General features: G+C 41.5%; 1 protein-coding gene across 14 annotated transcripts in view; it reads left to right on the top strand.

Annotated features, from left to right (window-relative positions):
• The window catches only part of FOXP1 (forkhead box P1), a 382,295-nt gene that overhangs the window by 211,861 nt on the left and 150,791 nt on the right, over positions 1-19,643 (top strand). For all 14 annotated transcript variants that reach the window (XM_064667184.1, XM_064667183.1, XM_064667193.1 and 11 more), the window contains one exon: positions 4,523-4,704. In XM_064667184.1, coding sequence (XP_064523254.1) covers positions 4,534-4,704 — 171 coding nt within the window. In that variant the 5' untranslated portion in view covers positions 4,523-4,533. The remainder of the gene's footprint in view (positions 1-4,522; positions 4,705-19,643) is intronic.

The following is a 19,643-nucleotide window of genomic DNA, read 5'->3' on the forward strand; positions in this document are numbered from 1 at the left end:
TCACCAGCTACCTCCGTGTATGGTGAGGCATCTAAAGACATCTGAATATCAGTCCCTTAGTCTTTCAGACTTGCAGTGGGTCCTCATTCTGACAGGTGCTTCAGTCAGTAAATCATCCCTCATGCTGACATTAACCAATGCTGCTCAATCTTTAGAAACTATACTGGTAGAAGAATTGCAGAAATGGCACACTTCAGCACCCACCTCCTGCCTACTAATCTCCACGCTTAACCTTGCTCATCTTAATAGCCCAGTGGAGCTGAGCAGCATCTGGTCTTTGTGGTGTTGTGGACTTTATGGACTTTGATTTAATGGATGAGCACAGAACCTTTTCAAAATTAGGATTTTTTTTAGGTTCTGGTTTTTTTCCTAAAAACATCAGCATTGGAGTACTCAGATAATTTTGATTCAGACAAAGTTAACATCTGACCTATGTTTTCTCAATTTTGTCCACGCCCTTAAGAAATTGGGTGTCCTCTGCTTCTGTCCAAGTCATGTGGAAGATGATTAGCTGTTGTCCTCCTGTTGACAGAGTGCCATCCCTTGGTTCCTCTCCTCTGAAATTTTACTCCTCTACCTTGAATGTAACATATTCACCAAGGAGATGGGCCCAGCTGTAGGGCTTTGACTTTGTATTTGACTGTGCATTGAAACTAGAAAAGGTTTTGTGCAGGTTAAATTGGGAAACTCAAGAAACTGATCACTGGAAATTTTTAAACCAAGCTGACAGTAAGTCATATCAGAACAGTTCTTTTATTATGTGCTCCTTGATTTCAGGATAAAGTTTCACAAGCTGTTGTTCACACTGCAGCTTAGCTTTGGTCCCTTCGTATGGGAAAAGCATCTTGTGTCATCTTTAATAATTCAGAGTCTTTCTGTATCCCTCATAACATGAAATACCATAGAATTTATATACAGAGAGAGGAAAAAGAAAGATACTTAACACTGGTAAGAACCCACATATTTTAAGCTTTAAAATTATATTTTCCTTTGCAGAACTGATAGGAGAATTATTCTTCCTTCTACAACATGTGAGATGGAAGTGCTCTTTTGACATTAAATTTCTTCAGTCAGAACATGGACTCCTGCATGTCATGGAAGCATTTGTGGAGTACTGTATTTCCTATAATAAATGGTTATGCATAACAGCTTCTCCAGCACTATTTTGGTTATTTGGGGTTGTATTTAGAGCAGAATCACAGTTTGTGATACCAGACCTGGAGCTTCAGTTCAGTTCCCGCAGAACAATCATGTTGCATCAAGTCAACCTTGCTTTGCTTTTTTCTTTCACAATTTTGAATGACAAACTTCAGTAATAGGCTCCTGTAAGGCTGTCTCTGCTGTGCTGGGAAGAGACAATTATCTCAGCCATCCTCGGTGTGCGATCACCTCAGCTCATTTAGGTGTGCTCAAAAAGACAAATAATAATCATTCTTGCAGAAAGCTCTCGCAGGTTGATTTTCATGACATGACACTTAATGATCAAACCAAACTGTGATTATTTATGTCAACTCACATTTAACTGCAGTGAAGGAATAAACAGTTTTCTTTTTCCCTTGAAATTTCTGTTTTCTATCAGATGCATTTTAGCAAAGGGCTTGTGTTTTGTACAGGCATCCAGCTGAAGTTATATATGGAGGTTGACCGCTTGTAAATGGGTGTTTTTAAAGCAAAATTTGCTCAGAAATGTTCACTTCTGCTTATAAAATAATGTTTTGCAAGTTCAAACATGGTCTCTTGGCAAACTCAGTTTCCAGCCTTATTTCTTTGATAGCTGCTGCTCTGTAGGGTGGTCACAACCAGTGGAGGGGCTGAGGCCAACCCTGTGCAGCTCAGCTGGTAAGTGGCTGGGGTTCTTCAAAAGGTAAAAACAGGGCATGAAATTTGTCATGGAAAAGGTTTTCAAGAACTATGATCTTTTTGTGACCAAATACAATAAATAATCCATCTTTTTCTTAGTCCTATAGGTTGGAAAAAGTTGTAGCAATTTCTACTGGTTTTCTTTCTTTTCCAGGAGCATTTTTGCAGTTCTAGAGACAGTAAATAATTTCTTGACCAGTTTGGTTGTGAATTATTTTCTGTGTCCTGAAGATATTTTGCTCAGAAAGGCAAGCCAACAAATTGTGATCAGGCAGTGATGGATCTGCTCCTCAGTGGTGCACATTCTTCTTGCTGCTGTCAGAAGCACCTCAGAGCTTTGCTTGGTGCTTTCTCTGACTGTCCTGGTAGTTTATTCACATTCTCGCTTCTAGTTTGTTGCATCAGAAGTGTTGGAAAATAAGATGTACTCCTTTACTGTTCTGGCACATTGGTTTTAGCATCTTTTTCCACCACAGGGTCTGCTGGAGGCATCTTCCACCAGTTCTTTGGTGTGTCCTTCCTTTGGTCTATGAGGTGGGCACATGCACCCACCATTACTGTGGTGCATCAGGACAGTCAAAGACATGAGTCCCTGGGTTTAACCTGCCAACCAGCCTTTCCTGGTGGTCATCTTTCTCCTCATCTGCTGCTGAGATAAATTAACATAATGCTCCATTTTCTTTAGTTGAGACTTGACCCCAAATTTGGGTGGAAACAGAAGATTATTACATCAGTTCTTTCTTCTTGATTTATCTCTGGTTAAAAGAGGTATGTCCTTTTTAGTAGTGTAGCATATAAAAATTGCATGGTATACCCTTGAGTGACTTGAGAGCTGTCTGGAGACTCTCACTCCTCTCTCTTCTTCAGAAGCAACCTGTGCCATGCAGTGGCTGCCTGGTGTATGGTATATAATCCAGCCTTGCCTGTTAGATGTAAACACTTATTTAGACCTTACCATGCTTGTGGGCTTTTCTTACAGTGCTGAAAATGAAAAACACACCATACTTAGTCTGTGTTGGAGCAGGATCATGTTAAAACCCAAAAGCATTTCCTAGTGGTGTTGGAAAAGCTGTAGGTTTGTTTAGATCTCTGGAGCTTTTACAGGGGAGTTGACAGAAGCTTTATAATGAGCCCCTGAGCCCTTTTGTCCCCTGGCATAATTCGAAGATTTAGCAAAACAGATTGAAAGAAGTTTCCATGGACCAGCTGAAATTTATTTAAATGTAATCAGAATGTCTGAGTCTGTCCTACTCCTGCCCATGTCGGTGTGAATGTGTCCCGTCATGATTGGAGCAGGGGCTGGTTCAGGATGTGGTTTGTCCTCCTCGGACATGAGTGGGCAAGGAGTGCTAACACATTGTTTTCTATTGCCCTTTCTGATTGGTGTTTTCCCTTACATATTGGAAGGGAAGGGATTTTCCTTCTTTCTTTCCATTTGGGGTAGTTACTGAATTCAAACAGGTTCTTCCTTGAACATAAAGCACCTTACTTTCAGTTGAACTGTTCTGTACAGAGGCATTTGCCTCACGTGTGCACGTGATGAGTTAGTGTGGAGTAGGAAGAGTTTTTGGGACACTCAGCTTGGCTTTCTGTACCCCATCTCACCTGGGTGAGGGTGAGAGGAGGAGCACAAAGGGAGGGAGGGATGTGCTGGTGGAAGCCAAGCAGGTTAATGGCATTTAAACCCTGGAACCTGTCGCTTTGCAGGTGGAAATACTTACAAAACAACTCATCATAATATCTCCAAGGTAGCAGTTTGCATACATGCTTTGTTTGGGGGTCTTGTGCACAAATGCTGATGTTAGTTCCTGAAAATGTGTGAATCCCAGGAGTTCTGGGGTAAGGAAACGTGTGCTTGTCCTGATCCTTGTTATGGGGCTTGTGGCCCACTGTTGATGAGCACAGTGTAAAGCACTCAGGGACAGGCATCCACCAAGTCAGTGGACCTCGAGGGCTAGCTGTGATGCACTGTTGCTGCTAAGATAATGTTTAGCCAAATAACACAGAAGGCTCCTCTCTGTAGTGCCATAGAGCATGCAAATTTAGACCAAATCCATAGCCAAAAATTTGGCCAGCAAGACTAATTCTGTGAGCAGTTGTAGCAGTTTTCCCCAAATGAAAACTGATGATGTCCAGCACATCCCAAACACAGCCTGAATTGCTTCAGAATAATAAAAGGTGCTAGTTTGGCAGTATCATGGTGTGAATGGGAACCAAAATAGTGAGTGCTCTGCTTCACCTCCTTGCCCCTACACAGTGTATATCACATTTTTGATATTGTCCATCATAGGTTGCCAAGAGTGACTCATCTGTTTCAAAGGAAAGCATCCAGATGTAACTAGAGAAATTTAATTATGGATTCTGTGTGTTCGTTCAAAAATATTTTTTTTTCTCTAAGGGAAAAAAGATGTTGAGCAAATAATACTATATTTAGAAGAGAACTAACTTACTAAAATTATAACTGTACCAATGGATAAATAAACACAAACTAGTAGCATGAACCATTAATGAAAGATAAATCGTATGAAGGAAAATGACATATGTTTACAGTTTTGGCAGGATTTAAAACAGGGCATGTCTCCTTATATACAGCAACTGTTTTAACAGCTGCTTTTTTTTTTTTTTTTTTTTTCACCCCCTCCCCTCCCCTGAATTATTTCAGGTTTTTGAGTCATGATGCAAGAATCTGGGACTGAGACAAAAAGTAACGGTTCAGCCATTCAGAATGGAGCGAGCGGTGGCAACCATTTACTAGAGTGCAGCCTGCGGGAAGTGAGATCAAACGGCGAGACACCTTCCGTTGAAATTGGGGCTGCAGATTTAGCACATCTTCAGCAACAGCAGGTACTGTAAGATGCATTACAAGTTTCCTACCTACAGAAAAAGCATGAAGCGTTTAACCCCCCCCCCCCCACTCCCAAACCTTTGCCAGGCCGGAGGATGCTTTCAGGACTTGCCTGTGACATTCTGCACATTTTTTGTCCGTAGGGGATTGCGGTTCTTAATGTAAAGGGAAAGGTTGGACTTCTCTTCCGGGGCTGCTTTTTAGTCGTTCCCTGGAAACACCCAAAGATCAGGACTTGCTTCCGTTGCCTGAATGTGTTGAGTCTGGTCCAGTGATTGGGTGAACTGCTGTATACAAGTAACTGGTTTCCAAAATATGTCACTGGGTGGAAAATACACTAACGTTAAGTTTTGGTTTTGTAACAGATTTTAATATAACCTAGCAACCTCTATCAACAGAATGTTTTCTTATTAGTGAGAAAGGCCGTGGAGGTATCTGCTGTGCAGAACCTCAGAGTAAATAAATAAATACATCTCATGTCAGTGCTCGTCAGCTCAGAAGAATTACAACCTAATTGTGCATTTTGCCTTCATATTTTAATTAGTGTCTTTTCTGGGAAGTGACTAAGTTCACAAGTGTAAATTAGCTGCTTAATACGTTTTGGCTTTTTCTTTTCCCTGATAAAATTCTGAAGCCCTCCGAGGAAATTTTACACCAAAGTGCTGGGCATGTATCATTAATGTGTTTGGGAACAAAGGCTGCAGCAGAGCCATGGTGAATACACTCACGCCTAACCCTCACTTTCTCTAATGCAATAAGGATTCTTAAAACCTTTTAAATAAGCAATTGGCAGCTGGTTAAGACTCCCCTAAGTGTACAGTGATCTTTTTAGCAGGTTGTTGTGGAGAAGAAAAAACCTGTGCTCAAAAACAAAGCAAAAGGAAGGCTTGGAGAGGAGCGTGGCACCCCATTTGCCAACCTAAGACAGAAAGCTGCCATAATTAAACAAGTCAGAAAAATGGATGATACTAAATGCACAGACTTTGGTTGTTTCAATCATTTTCATCCTACAGGTTTTTACTTGAAGTGAGAATACCATCAGTGAGAAAATCACAGCCATGCTGAATTCATTACTGCAGTAGTCACACAAAACCACGGATAAAATTTCAATAACTGCAGGCCACAGTTGAGTAAACAGTTGCACTGAAACTTAATTCCTGTTGACTTTTCCCTCATTCTTTGCCAGGGGCACATTCTGATTCGTAGTGCAAAGACAACAGGGGTTACAGCTTTGATTAATATAGGACAGTAGAAGAGGAGTGGAACAGTAAAATGTGTTCAACACAAAGGTCTTGTCTTAAAAAGGCTTCATATCAAAATGAGTTAATTACAATGCATTTTCCATAGGAGCACTATGGAATTTTCCAGTGCCGCTTTGTGCAAAGAGAAACGAGGAGGGGGGGTCATGCAGACATGTGCACACTGTGGACCAGAATGGCTCAGACCTCTGGTCCTACCACCAGTTACTAACCCTGTGCCAGGGCTTCTCTGTAGCCATCCAGAGGGCTCCTGCTGCCTCAGGTAACGTCGTCATCTGGTGTGTAATGGGTTGTGTCATTCAACAGCCGCCCATTCGGTCAATTAAGGAGTGGCACCCATTCATTCCTCATTTCACTGGTCCTCCAGCCCTCCCCAAACTGTGCCCAGCCATCCCAGTGAGAGCAGAGCTGTGGCTGGGGATGGGATTGCCAGGCTTGGGATTGCTTTCACTCAGCTCTGATTTTAGCTTGGGAGTTTATTTATCCTCTGCCAGTACAGTAAATGTGGTTGGGGATCTTGCTTTTCTCCAACTTCTTAAAAGACCTTTATGTTCTGTGTTTGAATTCTGCTGTTAATTGGTTTTGATGACTAACTTCTCCATGGAGTTTATCTTTTATGAAGCAAGTTGATTGCAAAGTTTAAAACAGGTATTAAAAGAATAAAACAACCAAGAAACCCAAACCTGATAACAATAAAAGGGTAATCAGAGCTAGCATAAAAATATCAATCTTGGTGTTTGGAAAATATTTTTAAACGCTGAAAAGAAGAAAACCCCTTGTTTTCAAGCAGCTAATGCAAGCATTTACAGATACACATACAACATGGAGCATAATGTTTAGATGTTTCTCCATATACAACATATGCTCTCAGGTCACTTAACAGAATGCGTTCTACAAAACGCTTCTTCAATACAAATGAATGAGTTCTGAATTAAACAGCTATTTCTTAAGAGCATTTCATTCAAATCTTTTCATTTTGCCACCTGGCACTTGTTTTGTCTGAAAAAAAAAAAAAAAAAATCAGTGGTGGGTAGTTTGAGCTTTGCTGCTGTGATTAGTTGTGTATTCCCATGATGAGTGTGGCAGAACAGTGAAACCTGGACATAGAGTGGCTTGTGAAAGCATCTGTGCTGAATTTCAGGTCACATTCTTTGTGAAATTTATGCATTTGTAAGGACTAATAGCTTTGTTAGTATGATAGAGGAAAACAGAAATGGTTCAGGTTTTTTGAGGAAGTTTTTATGGGTCTGCAAACTTGTAAATATTTTACCTTGGAAAATATGGAACACCACAGATGTTCATATGTTTGCAGGAGCAGTGTACGGTGTGATCACTCTTGTTGTAAGTGCAGGGAGGACTTGTAGGACAAGTTTTACGTTTCCCATGTCATGTTAGGGTGATTCTGCCATGCAAGGAGACAGAGAGTGATGTGAAGCTCAATTATTTTAGCATTAGCAATTTCATAACATGTACTGTTAAGATGGGATTAGCAAATGTGGGGATGAGTTCTGCTATGTATAACAAAGCCAAATAGCTCCAACTGATGTTTATATTCGTAATGGTGAAGTAAGAGAGCCAAAGCAATACAAGTGACTCTTCAGGGACAGTACATCTGTGAAAGAATTGGGTAAAAACACAGATACATAGAGGAGAAGCCGCCCCCAGAACCCAACTATAAGGGAAGGAAAACCTTTTCCCTCAGTGTTTTGGCACCTGCTGAGAGTGGGAGAGGTGGCCTTCCCACTGCTCCTGACTCCACAGGTGCTGGAGGTTGGCATCTCATGGGAATGACTGTCAGGATGAGGTAGAATGGGTAGAGTTTTGGTGACCTGCTTATAAGGCCTCGAATCAGCGTGAAGGTTGCCTGGGTCTTTGGACTTCCTAAAGAGATCAGAGTGGGCATTTGGCATGGGATAAGGCAGCAGGGCTCAGGAGATTCCTCCCAAGGTGCCCACAGAGACAGAACCAAGGGATGGAGCAGAAAACCTGGGAACAGGGTACCAGGCAGTCTGGCAATGTCTGTTGGCTCTGAGGCATCATCAGAAACATCTGGGAGGTGCAAAATGAGTGTTGAAGTGATCCACAAGCAGAAGGTCAAGCTGGGCAAGGGAAGCTTGGGCAGAAGGTATGTAATGATGGGGTGAGTCTTGCCTACCAAGCGGTAATAAATAAAGACTCATGGGGACAAACTGCCTTTTAATGTACATGATCACAGCTGTAGTTGCTTCAGTGGTTTCTGACGTCTGCTCAAATAGAAGGTTTGATGCCTCAGCCAGTTCTTTTTTTTTTCTTTACTTTTTTTTTTTAAGCTTATAAAATAAATATTATTTATTGCGTTTTATTTTTATCCTCAGGACTATTCATTAAAGTGTTCTTCACGTTATTAGCAGCGAAACAAGACTATGAATTGAACAAAGAGAATGATTACAAAGTTGAATCCTGATATATAGCAGCAAGACACCAAGCGCTGTGTTGCATGGTGGCAGAAATACAAACCTCTCCACATCAATAGCAAGATCCACTTTGATACCGTAACTTCAAGTACTGCCCCATGAGTATAAAACTCAGTATCTTTGTCTAATCCAGAATGCTTTTGAACTTTGAGGAGGTATGACTTTAATAGTAATTTGTTGACAGATTAGCTGCAGAGATTGCAAAGGGTTTATTTTGCAGAACTGGCAGGCTCGTATCAGTGTTCTCTTAAGGAAAAAAAACACACACTGCTGTTTTGCAATTGCTTGCATTTATTGACAACCTGCGCTGAGCAGGCAGAATTGGAATGTTTGGGTAATGTAAACCTATAGCTTGTCTGATGGAGCCTAGTGTACTTTTAGGTAGTGCATAGATTGCTTGATAAAAAGGGGTTACAAGGTGACTGTGTTTATGACAAACTGGAGTAGCAACACAAATGCAACTGGTACATGGAGAAAGAAGGAGGAGGTTTATATAAAGAATTGTGGGGAAGTTTCTTTTCTTCACTTTCTCTTCGAGCTTAACTATACTGTAATTATGAAGTGTCGCTTCAAGCTTTCTGAAGAATTTAGATAAATACAAGTTTTGCCGTGTGTCCACAAAGTGAGGAAAGAAGGGGGTTTTCCTTGAAAAAAATTGATGACATTATGTCCTGTTTTTTACTTCTATTCCAGTAAATGTATACAAATGAAAAATGTAGTTTTGTTCACATATAAAGGAATGTTTGATAGACAAAAGAAATTTTAACTAGAATCTGGTGTCTGTGCCCAAGTCAGTGACCGAAGTTGGGGTATTTGTGGTATCAGTGTGAAGATGCCACTGTTGGGCCCTTTAGCAGTAGCTGTTTCATGAAGTGTTAGATTGAGGGAAGTGAACTCCAGAGGGACCATGTGGGTTCTTCAGATTGTGTTAATGTTCAAAGGCAAGGGGAACGTACAAGAAGTAGGGGATTCAGTGTATTGTTGAGAGGTTGCTTTAATTGGGCAGATCAAAAAGAAGATTTGACTAGAAAGAAATATGAATATATCACAATATAAATGAAAGTAATGCCTTTTTTTTTTTTTTTTACATTGGTGAGTTTCATCTTATTTCGAAAACGTGTGAGGAGAGGTTACAAACTGCATCAGGAGTTTTACAGTCCCATTGATCACGATGTGGACTTACCTCTGTAGAGCAAAACTGCTAAATTAGATCCAAGATAAAGTCTTTGTTTCATATTGACACAACTGGGTTAGACCAAAATTGTTTGTTAGACTTTGAGGGAGCGTCTGTGTTGAGTCATTTTGTCGGAAGAGACATAAAGCCTAATTATTAAACTGCTGTTGCTATTGAAGGAGCCATTTTAAAGTATAGATTAAACTCCATGCAGGGTACTGGATTGTGTCTGATTTTGTATTGTAGTACCCTGATAATTGAAGATTACAACATGGTGAAAAGATAACTGCATTTGTAGAGCCTTGTGCTGGTTCATCAGAGAATGTGAAAAACAACTTTATGCTCTTGGTAACTTTTGTGTTTTTATCGTTCAGACTTTTCCCCCAAGTTCTGCCATCTCCCAGCATTGAACGGAAGGTGACATGATGTCTTTTTAGTCATTCAAATCTAATAACTTTTAATCTGAAGGTTAAGTAGTGAGATATAAACTAAAGACGATAATATCAATTTTATGTTCACTGAAGGGCACAATATACCTCTTTCTAGTAGAGGGAAAATTGTGCGTAAAATGTCTTTTGCTTTTCAATGGAAAAGCTGAGGCTCTGAGAGCTTAGGAATGAAGCAGCGCTGGAAAAAATTAAATAAGTTTTAACATAGCCTGGCTACCTTGCCTAGATTTTAGAATCAATGATTTTTTTCCTTAATAATTCAATTTTTAGATCTCTTGTCAATGAACCATGCTGAGAACATTCACACAGCATTCTCTATCCTCCCTGTTACTAATGTCTTTGTTATAACTACTTATTGACATCAACAAGCCTTAAATTTTCTCTAACTGTTGAAGGGTAAGGGGAAACTACTACTTAGTTGCACTTACTGAGATTATTGTTTTCTCTTTGTCTTGGTTTTGTTTTATTTTGCTTCTGAAGTCTTTGATAAATAACTGCATAAACCTGAGTCCTCAGAGCACCTTGACATTGGCACCCAGAGCTCTGCAGTTGTGTGTGCAGGTACAAGCATGGACATGCAGAAGCTGGGTCATTAGACGTGGAACCACCTGGATTATGTGCACATCCAAATCCAGAAGTCCTCTCTAGACTGTGGATGCCTATTCCTGTATTTATTTACTTATTTATTTTTACAATAGCTGCTTTTACTTCTCCAGGTAAATTAAGATCATGCAGCAGTCGTTTAGGTTTCTGTGGGCTCTTTGAAGAGATGTAGCTTCTGAAATACGTTTGCTGGGTTGTTTTTTAGCCTTGCATCTCCTGTGAAAATTCAGCAGTGGTATGTTTGTTCCCAGCTGTTTTCGTAGGTGTGTACCTTCCCCTTATATTTGCCTATGCTTACTCATAAGCAATAAAGTTACACATTCAGGAGTGCTGTTTAGGGAAAGTCTGCAAAGGAATGCTTTAAAGCTGTTACCCAGCACGTGTATACACTGGGCAAGGCATTCAGTAAGCATCAGATATGAATTAAAAGTCTATTTCAAGTGATTGATGTTATTAAAATTATTAGCGACTGTTCCTCCTCCAGTGATCTTTGTACTTTAAGGGTTGTCTAATAAGTGGTGCAGCCACTTATTTTTAGCAAATATACATATATATATATATATAAAACTTAAAATGGTAGTATGCCTATGAAGGTGTAAAGCAGCCTTTAATTCACATGGAACTGTTCCTTATCGTGGCCTTTAGCACTGCAAGATGCTTAAGCATGTGCCTAAATGTAAGTGCGTGACTAGTCTGATTAAGGTCACTGGTACGTCTCATGCCTGTAAAATTAGGAATGTGCTTAAGTACCTTGCTGAATTAAGGCTTAAGTAATTTCACACTAATAAGAAGTTGCATGGATTGCTGATATTTTAGAAGTAATTTAACTTTATTTGGAGACGCACTGCATGTAGGGAGATTGTTTGGCAGTGTCTTAGGACCAGCAGTGGAATTGCAGAGGTTTTCAGTAGCCCTTGATTTCAGTGGAGTTTTGTCTGACTTTTAAAATATTTAAATAAGAGCAGAATCGAATGCCGTGGTTTCCTGCGTTATGTTCCTTCTCCCATGGAGCTCCACTGGGTATCCCAGCAAGTGAGAAGAATATTAACAGTACTTTGTAATTTATAACAGTAATGTTGTAAATAAAGATTGGGATATGAAGTAAAAATGCAGAAATCACAAATACTCTTCGTGAGTTTATTTAACTGTATAGCACCCCATTAATTAAAAAAAATTAACAGAAGGTATTTTTTGAAGGCTTAGTGTAAACAGTGACATTATATAATGACAGTTTTTTAGGACAGTGTTGCTTGTTTCATAGCTGCATTCTGTATTTTGTTAGCTGTGCTCCCTACATTTCCAAAACATAAACCTGTTTTAAATAGTGCAAATATCTCTATTTTTTTTCCCTATAAAATCTGTAGATTGTGTCTGTGGAGTGTATAGTCTCAAACATCCCTGAAGCCTGGGGCAAGTGCCAGCTTTATTACAAGTTAGGCTTTTCAATTTATTTTTAATCACATTTCTTCTTTTTCTTTTAGGGGTTTTTCTTTTTTTTTTTTTTCTTCTTGGCTACTGAAAGTAGGGCTGGTAAAGTGAAGGTTGGGAGAGTTGGGCTATTTAATCTCTCTGACAGTGTGTTTTAAAACTCATCAATGCAGTTCTCCCCTTTGCCCCCAACTCTCATGGTGTGTTCCCAGGCAAACCAAGGAGAAGGATGCAAGAAATGGATATAAATACTTGTGTTCTATATGCTGACCTAATCCTGATCCTCATTTAATGACCCCAGGATTGAGGACTGGGATGGTTACAGACAGAAACATCGCTGGGCATGTGGCTGCTTGCCTGGAGATGGGTCCTTTTTGCTTGGTAGAGCACTGGAGTCCCAAGTTTGGGTCACCTCTTCTGATCAAGCTTCAAGGCTGAACTAATTCTTACATGCATGTTTGGGGCCTTCTTACCTTATTTAATAGAACAAGCAAGTTTTTGAAAGGATTTTTTTCTTTTCTAGCAAGAGGCATCATTATCAAGGGGCACAACACAAATGTTTCAAATTTGGAGATGCAGAGCAAGGTCACAGTTTGCCTCCAGAATCTGAAGTAATCAGGATTTTATTTCAGATAAAACCTCTGGGGCCGATACTTAAAAAACACAACTTTTAACTGGCATTACGCAATTTGCTATGGGTCGCTTAGCCAAATATTTGTGTATGGGTCTTTTTTTTTCCTTTTTTTTTTTTTTCCAGAAAGACTTTCCAAAGTTCAGGTGAGATTTCAGGCTTTGACAAACTCTACCTGGAAATTAAGTGCAGGAAGAGGGCGGGAGGGGGGGATCTTGTCTGTTTGAGTTAAGAGTGATCACAAGCTAAAGGAATGTGGTTGCTGTTGACGTGCTCAAATCAAGTTTTCCTTAAATTTTCCTTGTTATTATCACCGATACTGAAAAACCTCTGCCAGGAAAGAACTGCAACACTAGTGTAATGTTGTAAGACCACTGTCTGACATTCTTTCCTTTTTTCCTCCTTTTTCCAGTAATTGGTGAGATACTTGCTGAAATAGGGGTAGGGTCCCTAGCTGTTTCCAAGGGCTGTGTGGGCCAGAGGGTGGATCTTCCCTAGAACCTTCTGGCATCCTTAATCAGCAGCAGACCCACAACTTGGGAGGGATTGGCTGCTCTCTCACAGATGAAGCTCGAGCATTTGTGTTTTTAAAACATCATCTTTTTGTATTTCTATTTCCACATAATTAAGTGATTCACTGAAGGAGAAAGGTCAGACAGGCACAGGGAAGGAGAATGGAACTTGTTATGAAGTAGTGGGGCCCAGGATCTTGCAGGAAAAATTAGAAATAGGAGGGGGTATAGTTTTCCTCATGGATGTGAAAGCATTTGGAGCGCTCAGATCTTCGCAGTCCGGTTTCAGCAGTCTCCAGGAGAATTCTTCTGGCCTCTCTTTAAATGAGAAACTTGATCTAAAGATGAGCTCACCTAGGAAAAGCTCTGGCTTTTGGCTGTAGTTTATCTTGCTTTGGGATGGAGCACCTCTCCTACAAGGAAAGGCTAAAGATAATTGGGATCGTTCCACTTGAAGAAGAGGCACCTTTGGGGTGAGCTAATTACAACCTCTGAGTACCTGAAGGGATCTAACAAGGAAGATGGATACAGACTTTCTGCAAGGGCCTGGAGTGACAGGACGTGGGAATGGCTTCAAACTTGGCAGTAGGTTTAGAGTGGATATTAGGAAGAAATTCTTTACTCTGAGGGTGGTGAGGCCCTGGCGCAGGTTTCCCAGAGAAGCTGTGGATACCCCATCCCTGGAAACGTTCAAGGTCAGGCTGGACGGGGCTCTGAGTAAACTTTTCTAGAGGAAGGTGTCCCTTCCCATGGCAGGGGGATTGGACTAGGTGAGCTTTAAAGTCCCTCCAACCCAAAGCATTCTATGATTCTGCATTGTATTGCATTGCATATCGCTCCTTTACTATGTCATCCCTCTTCTTCAGACTCGGGGAAGGATGGACAAGTGCGTATGGAAAGCAACTCTTCAGGATTTTGTTGCAAAGTCTACAACATTTTTGATGAAGAGGCTGCTTAAGGCACTGCTCTGTCTGTCATTATTTTATCCTCAGTTGCAGACTAAGCACAGTATTTTTATTTGGTAGGTTGTGTGCTGTGGTGCAGTAAAGAATTCCCACTGGGAATGTGTACTGCACTTGGCATGTACATGCAGAGCAGGTCAGCGTGGATGAAGGCATCCAATGTGCTGAGTGTGCAGGTGTGGGAGCTCCGTGTTTGTGGCAGGGATGCTCTGTGGCTGGAAGAAACCATACAGTCTATCTCCCGGAAAAGCTGGCTGTGGCATTCACTTGTAGCTGCAGGTGAAGTGCTTTCTGTAAGGTCACAGGGAGGGTTTGTTACAGATAAACCTCCCCAGTGCTGCATTTTTGTGTCTGTTCATGTATTGAGTGTTGTTCTCTCTGAATAGCTCTGCTGGTTTCTTCCCAGCCACCATGCCAGACATGGTACTCAGGCAGCAGAAGCACTTGTTTTTTTCAGGGAAAACAGTCTTATTTCCTTGCCTTCCCATAGCTGTAATGCTATATTACAGATCTGAAAGAAAACCCTCCAAGTCAATAAACAACAAAAAGCAGACTTATCTTTTATAGTGTTCTTGAAACAAATGTAAGGTTATAACACTAAAGCAGGTTTTATTAAATCTAGGTGTGAATCCATATTGAAGAAATAATCCACTGCTTCTTTTCTACTTCTTGTCTTTTTAATTAGTGCTGGCAATGGGATTGTTAGCTTTTAAGATACAGTAAATATGAGCCTATTAATATTATTGAATATAATACTCAACAAGGTACAGGGAATGCTGGTAACTGTAGCTGTTTTATAGAGGAGCTAAAAGTGGGCTCTCTTCTCTTTGTCAAGTCTTCCTTATGACTGCTGAGGCGAAGTCCATAATGGCAGCCATTCTCCCAGTTCCTGGAACAGCCATCCCATTGGATGGTGTGGGACCCTTGTCCCTTAGTCCAGTCTACCAGGATGGGTTTGAGCCCCTTTCCACAACACAGTGAGCGTCTGGAGTTTAAAATAGTTCTGACTCCTTCTTTATCTTGAGAAATGATTCACCAGTTCCTCTGATAAATGCTTTTTGAAGTGTTTTACTCTTGGTTTCAGTCTCTTAACTTGGGCAAGGACTGGATTATAAGGGTTTAGCAATGATTAGCTCTGTTTACAGTATTTTTTTTTGCTCTGAAAGGTACGGTGTTTGCTTTGCTGAGGGGTTTTATTTTGCAGAGTTTCTGTTGACCACCTGCTTTTTTTCCTAATTGGTTACAAGGACAATTGCTAGGCATAATAAATAAAAGATATGGTCTTCCAAGGCTGTGTCATAGGGACTGTACGTCAAAGATTCATAAACTGCGAGCAAAAATATGTGCCTTTCCCTGGGGGCAGGGAAGCACGTGCCGTGTTCATGTTTGGGGATCCTTCCAAGGTCACTGAGAGCCTGCAGTAGTAACTTCTCTAGTGCTGGCTGATGGCCTGGCTGGGCTGCAGCCATACTCAGAACAGGGCAGCCCACCGGCTCAGGTTTGCTGTGAACTCCTCTTAGACTTAAACCTTTTTTTCTTTGTAGATTTTTGAAAAATAGACTTTTTTGTGTTTGTTTCAGTCTTTCCATGCAGAGCAAAGGCAGGAGTAGAGTGTGTCTTTGGTGCTTCTTAGTCTGCCTGATGTACGTTTCACCATTCTGTCAAGGGAGGTTTCACTCCTGCCCAGGCAAAATCTTCTGGTGCTTAACTCTCCTGTGAGAAGTTTATTCCCAATACCTGACCAAAAGGCTTATCCTAGAATCATGGAATCATTGAATACCTTGGGTTGGAAGAAACCTTAAAGATTATCTTGTTACAGCCCCCCACCATGGGCAGAGACACCTTACACTAGACCAGGTTGCTCCAAGCCCCATCCAACTTGGCCTTGAGTACTTCCAGGGATGGGGAATCCACAGTGTTTCTGGACAACCTGTGCCAGCGCCTCACCACCCTCACCAGGAAGAATCTCTTCCTAATATCTAATTTAAACTCACCCTCTGTCAGTTTGAAACCATTACCCCTTGTTCTGTCACTACATACCCTTGTAAGAAGTCCCTCTCCAGCTTTCTTGTAGGCTCCCCTCAGGTACAATCTCCTCCCTCTTCTGTCTGTAACAGGCAGGGAGCAGATTGTCTCTTTTCTCATTACAGCATCCTTTTTCCTACATGAATTCTGTTCCCGTGTCTGTACCCTCCATCTTTTCAGAACTGAAGCAGTCTTAGCTCTGTCCTTGTCCATCCTATTTTTCAGACCTGTGGTCAATCTGGTCACTGTCTTCTGGAGTGTCTCCAGTCATCTTGAATTGCAATGCTCCAGTGATTTGATCCTCCAACTGAAGTCTTGCTGTAGCAAGTGGAGACAATGAATTTCCCATGTATAACTTGCAGGCAGTGCTCCTGTTTGTGTATCTGACTGTGGTACTTGGCATTTTTGCAACAGCATGACCCTGTTGACTCATATTCAACTTGTGATCCGCTGTAATCCTTAGGCTTTCTTTTCCCCCTCTAAGAAGTGCTGTGTAATCAGTTGTCTTCCTTGCTGTATTTAGAAAGTTTGGATATTCCAGCTGAATTGTAGCATCTTATAATTTATCCCTAATGAATGGCATGCCATTTTTACAGACAATTTTTTGCACTTTCTCCTCCATCTTTTGAGTCTCTCCCAATGTAGTATCATCCACAGATTTTCTGAGTTGTCTGTTAATTCATCTGTGTTGTTCTTAAAAAAAGATTGACTTCTTCAACGCATTTGCTGTCTGATTTCATCTGAGAGTGACCCATGATAGACACCCAAAAACCAGTAATTTTGTTCAGATTGTATTTTCCTAGCTTGTTTCTTACAGTGTCCTTTGAAATACTACCAGAGTCTTTACAGTCAAAATACAGGTCCTGTTTTCCCTCTTTCAAAGACCTACCAATGGGTAGATGTTTTTCCTTTGATTTTAAAAGATCGCTTGCATCTTGGACTGACCTGCACTTGGAGTTCAAAACAGTTCAAAACCCATGTTGCCTTTGCTGGGCAGGACAGAGCAGCAGGAAGAGCAGCCAGCAAGCACCTGGCTTGTTCTGACTTCTTCACAGCTATTGCACCAAGTACCCAAGCTAAGGAAAAATGAGATTGTTGGAATCTTATTGGCTACATAACTCACCACAGCCAGACCTCAAACAGCTATAGGTAGAATGTGTTCACAGGGACAAAGTAGCACTTGCAAAAATCCAACATTCCAGGTCTCAGTTAACTGATTTTCCTAGTGGAAGCTCAAACTGGGTTTGCATAAAAAGAACATCCTAGGATGGATGTGCCTGGAGACCCCTCACAGGGACCCGTCCCTATTCCCTGTGTATCCCATTTCATATATTGGTTCTTCCTGAAGCGCAGTCTTAGCCCAAGAAAGTCTCTTTGCTGTTGCTTTCAGGCCACAGTCTTGTCTTGGAAGCCATTATCTTTACCACACATTGTATCCCTCTGTGTCCAGTCTTGTATCAGATTGCCCTTGGAACAAAAGGTGAGCAAATGATTGTGTCTTTCCATTTAATTGCATATGTCAATGATAAATCTTTTGAGAAGACTCAGGCCACATGTTTCTGAGTAGGCTGCATCTCAGTCTGTGTCCTGATCCCTGTCCTTCATCAGTCTTTCAAATCTGAAGGAGAAAACAGAAGGTTCAAAGGGAGACATGGGGTGGGGGTGTGAGTGTAAAATCTCATTTTGTGTTTAGTGCACAGAGTCCATCCAGAACCCCCCAATAACTGCCTTAGCTGCGCCTCTGTCATTTGGAGGGCTCTGCTCCTGCCTTTGCCAAGTCTCTGTCGTCCACAAGACAAGACATCTGCAGTACATTTGTTTAAAGCAGGGAGATGACAGGCATTGAAACAGATGTTGGAAAACAGAGCAGCAAAAGGCCTGTGCTAAGTGAATCGCCCATAGGGCCTGAGCTGTTTGATGGCTGATTACAGTGTGAGCCAACTGTTCGCTCAGAGCAGGCTGAACCCAGGAGATCCCTCTGGTAAGAGATGTACTTTGCCAACATGTGGTGCTCCCTTTGTCACCATACCTTTTCAGATGTACCTGGGGAAAACACAGGGAACAGGATTATCATTCAAAACCCTTTAGATGAATAACACTCTTGCTTATCCAGGCTGAATTGATTCCTAGTTACGAGTTGAACCATTGGAAAGCATCAAGAGCGTACCTCGGCATCCAACAGCCAGTATCACTCATTAGTTTGAATGAAAAGCCTGTATGCAGGCTTTATCAAAGCTACAGAGAGTTTTATCGTGATCAACATAAAACAATATTCTCTCTGAAACCTCTGCACCATATTGCCATATAAAAAGCAGCTAATGTCTAGTGATCCTTGGTATATGAAGCAATTCAGGTTTATCACAAGCTGACATATTATGCTTTGACAGCAAAGAATCCCTTTCGTACCTGATCTCATGTTTCCTAAGACCAGCTTTTCACCTCCTCTCATCTTGTCTTTAGGAGCTGATCCCCCTGTGCTGGGGAGATACAGCTCTTGTTAAATGAACTCGTGAAACCTGGGAGTATTTACCTGTTCGTCATCTTGGGCGAGACATGAACTTGCTGAGTAAGGAAGCCGGGCTGGGGCTCAGTTTGTTCAGTCCTGTGGACAGGAGCTGGATGGAAAACTAGCCCCTAGCAGAAAAAAAGTACCCTTTCATGTTCTCATATGTTCAATAGGCATCCAGCAGTGAATGCCAAGGACACAAGGGCTGCCCTAGGGTTAAGACAAGGTCAGGCCATACACTTGGTGCTTTCCCAGAGCTGGAGGGGCTCCTGTGCCTGGGCTGGCACTGATGGAGTGATCAGCAGCTTACTCTTCACACTCACATGGGATTGCTGATACTACATATGCATCCAGAGGTTGCACCATCCACTGCTGCCTTACCTAAGGGAATGGAGGATGGGGCTCTCCAGCCTGTTGGAGCTGCCTGCAGATGTGCTATCTGCTAATGAAAGAGTGTTCAGCACAATCACATTTCCATCTTATCCTGGTGGAAGGAAGGAAGGGATATGTGCATCTTCTTCTATTTTGTTTTTCTCCATCTGATTTTTTTTCTTGGCAATGTTGTGGACAGGCAGTAGGTGACAGCCTTGGAAATCATTACTGGTTTGCCCTGGTCTTTACAGGGACTTGAACAGTTTACCGAAAGCATTTTTGAAAGGACTGGCTCCCATATGTCTGAGTGAAAAACACTGGACTGTGCTTGAACCTCCTTATATCATTATTGTTTATCCAAAAAGGATGAAAGGAAGAAAGATCCAGGACACCTGGAGGGATGAAGGGAAGGAGAGCTCCTGTGTGCCTGCCCTGCAGATTCCTTACCTGAAGAACGCAGATGTACTGCAAATTTTGCTGCCCAGCCAGAAAAACCAAGGGGTTTCCCTTCTGCCCCCAAAGCTGCTGCCATCTGCAGAGGCAGGGAGCTGCACTGAGGGATTT

This window comes from Pseudopipra pipra, chromosome 11, assembly GCF_036250125.1.
Source record: "Pseudopipra pipra isolate bDixPip1 chromosome 11, bDixPip1.hap1, whole genome shotgun sequence".
In the NCBI taxonomy this organism is placed as follows: Eukaryota; Metazoa; Chordata; class Aves; order Passeriformes; family Pipridae; genus Pseudopipra; species Pseudopipra pipra.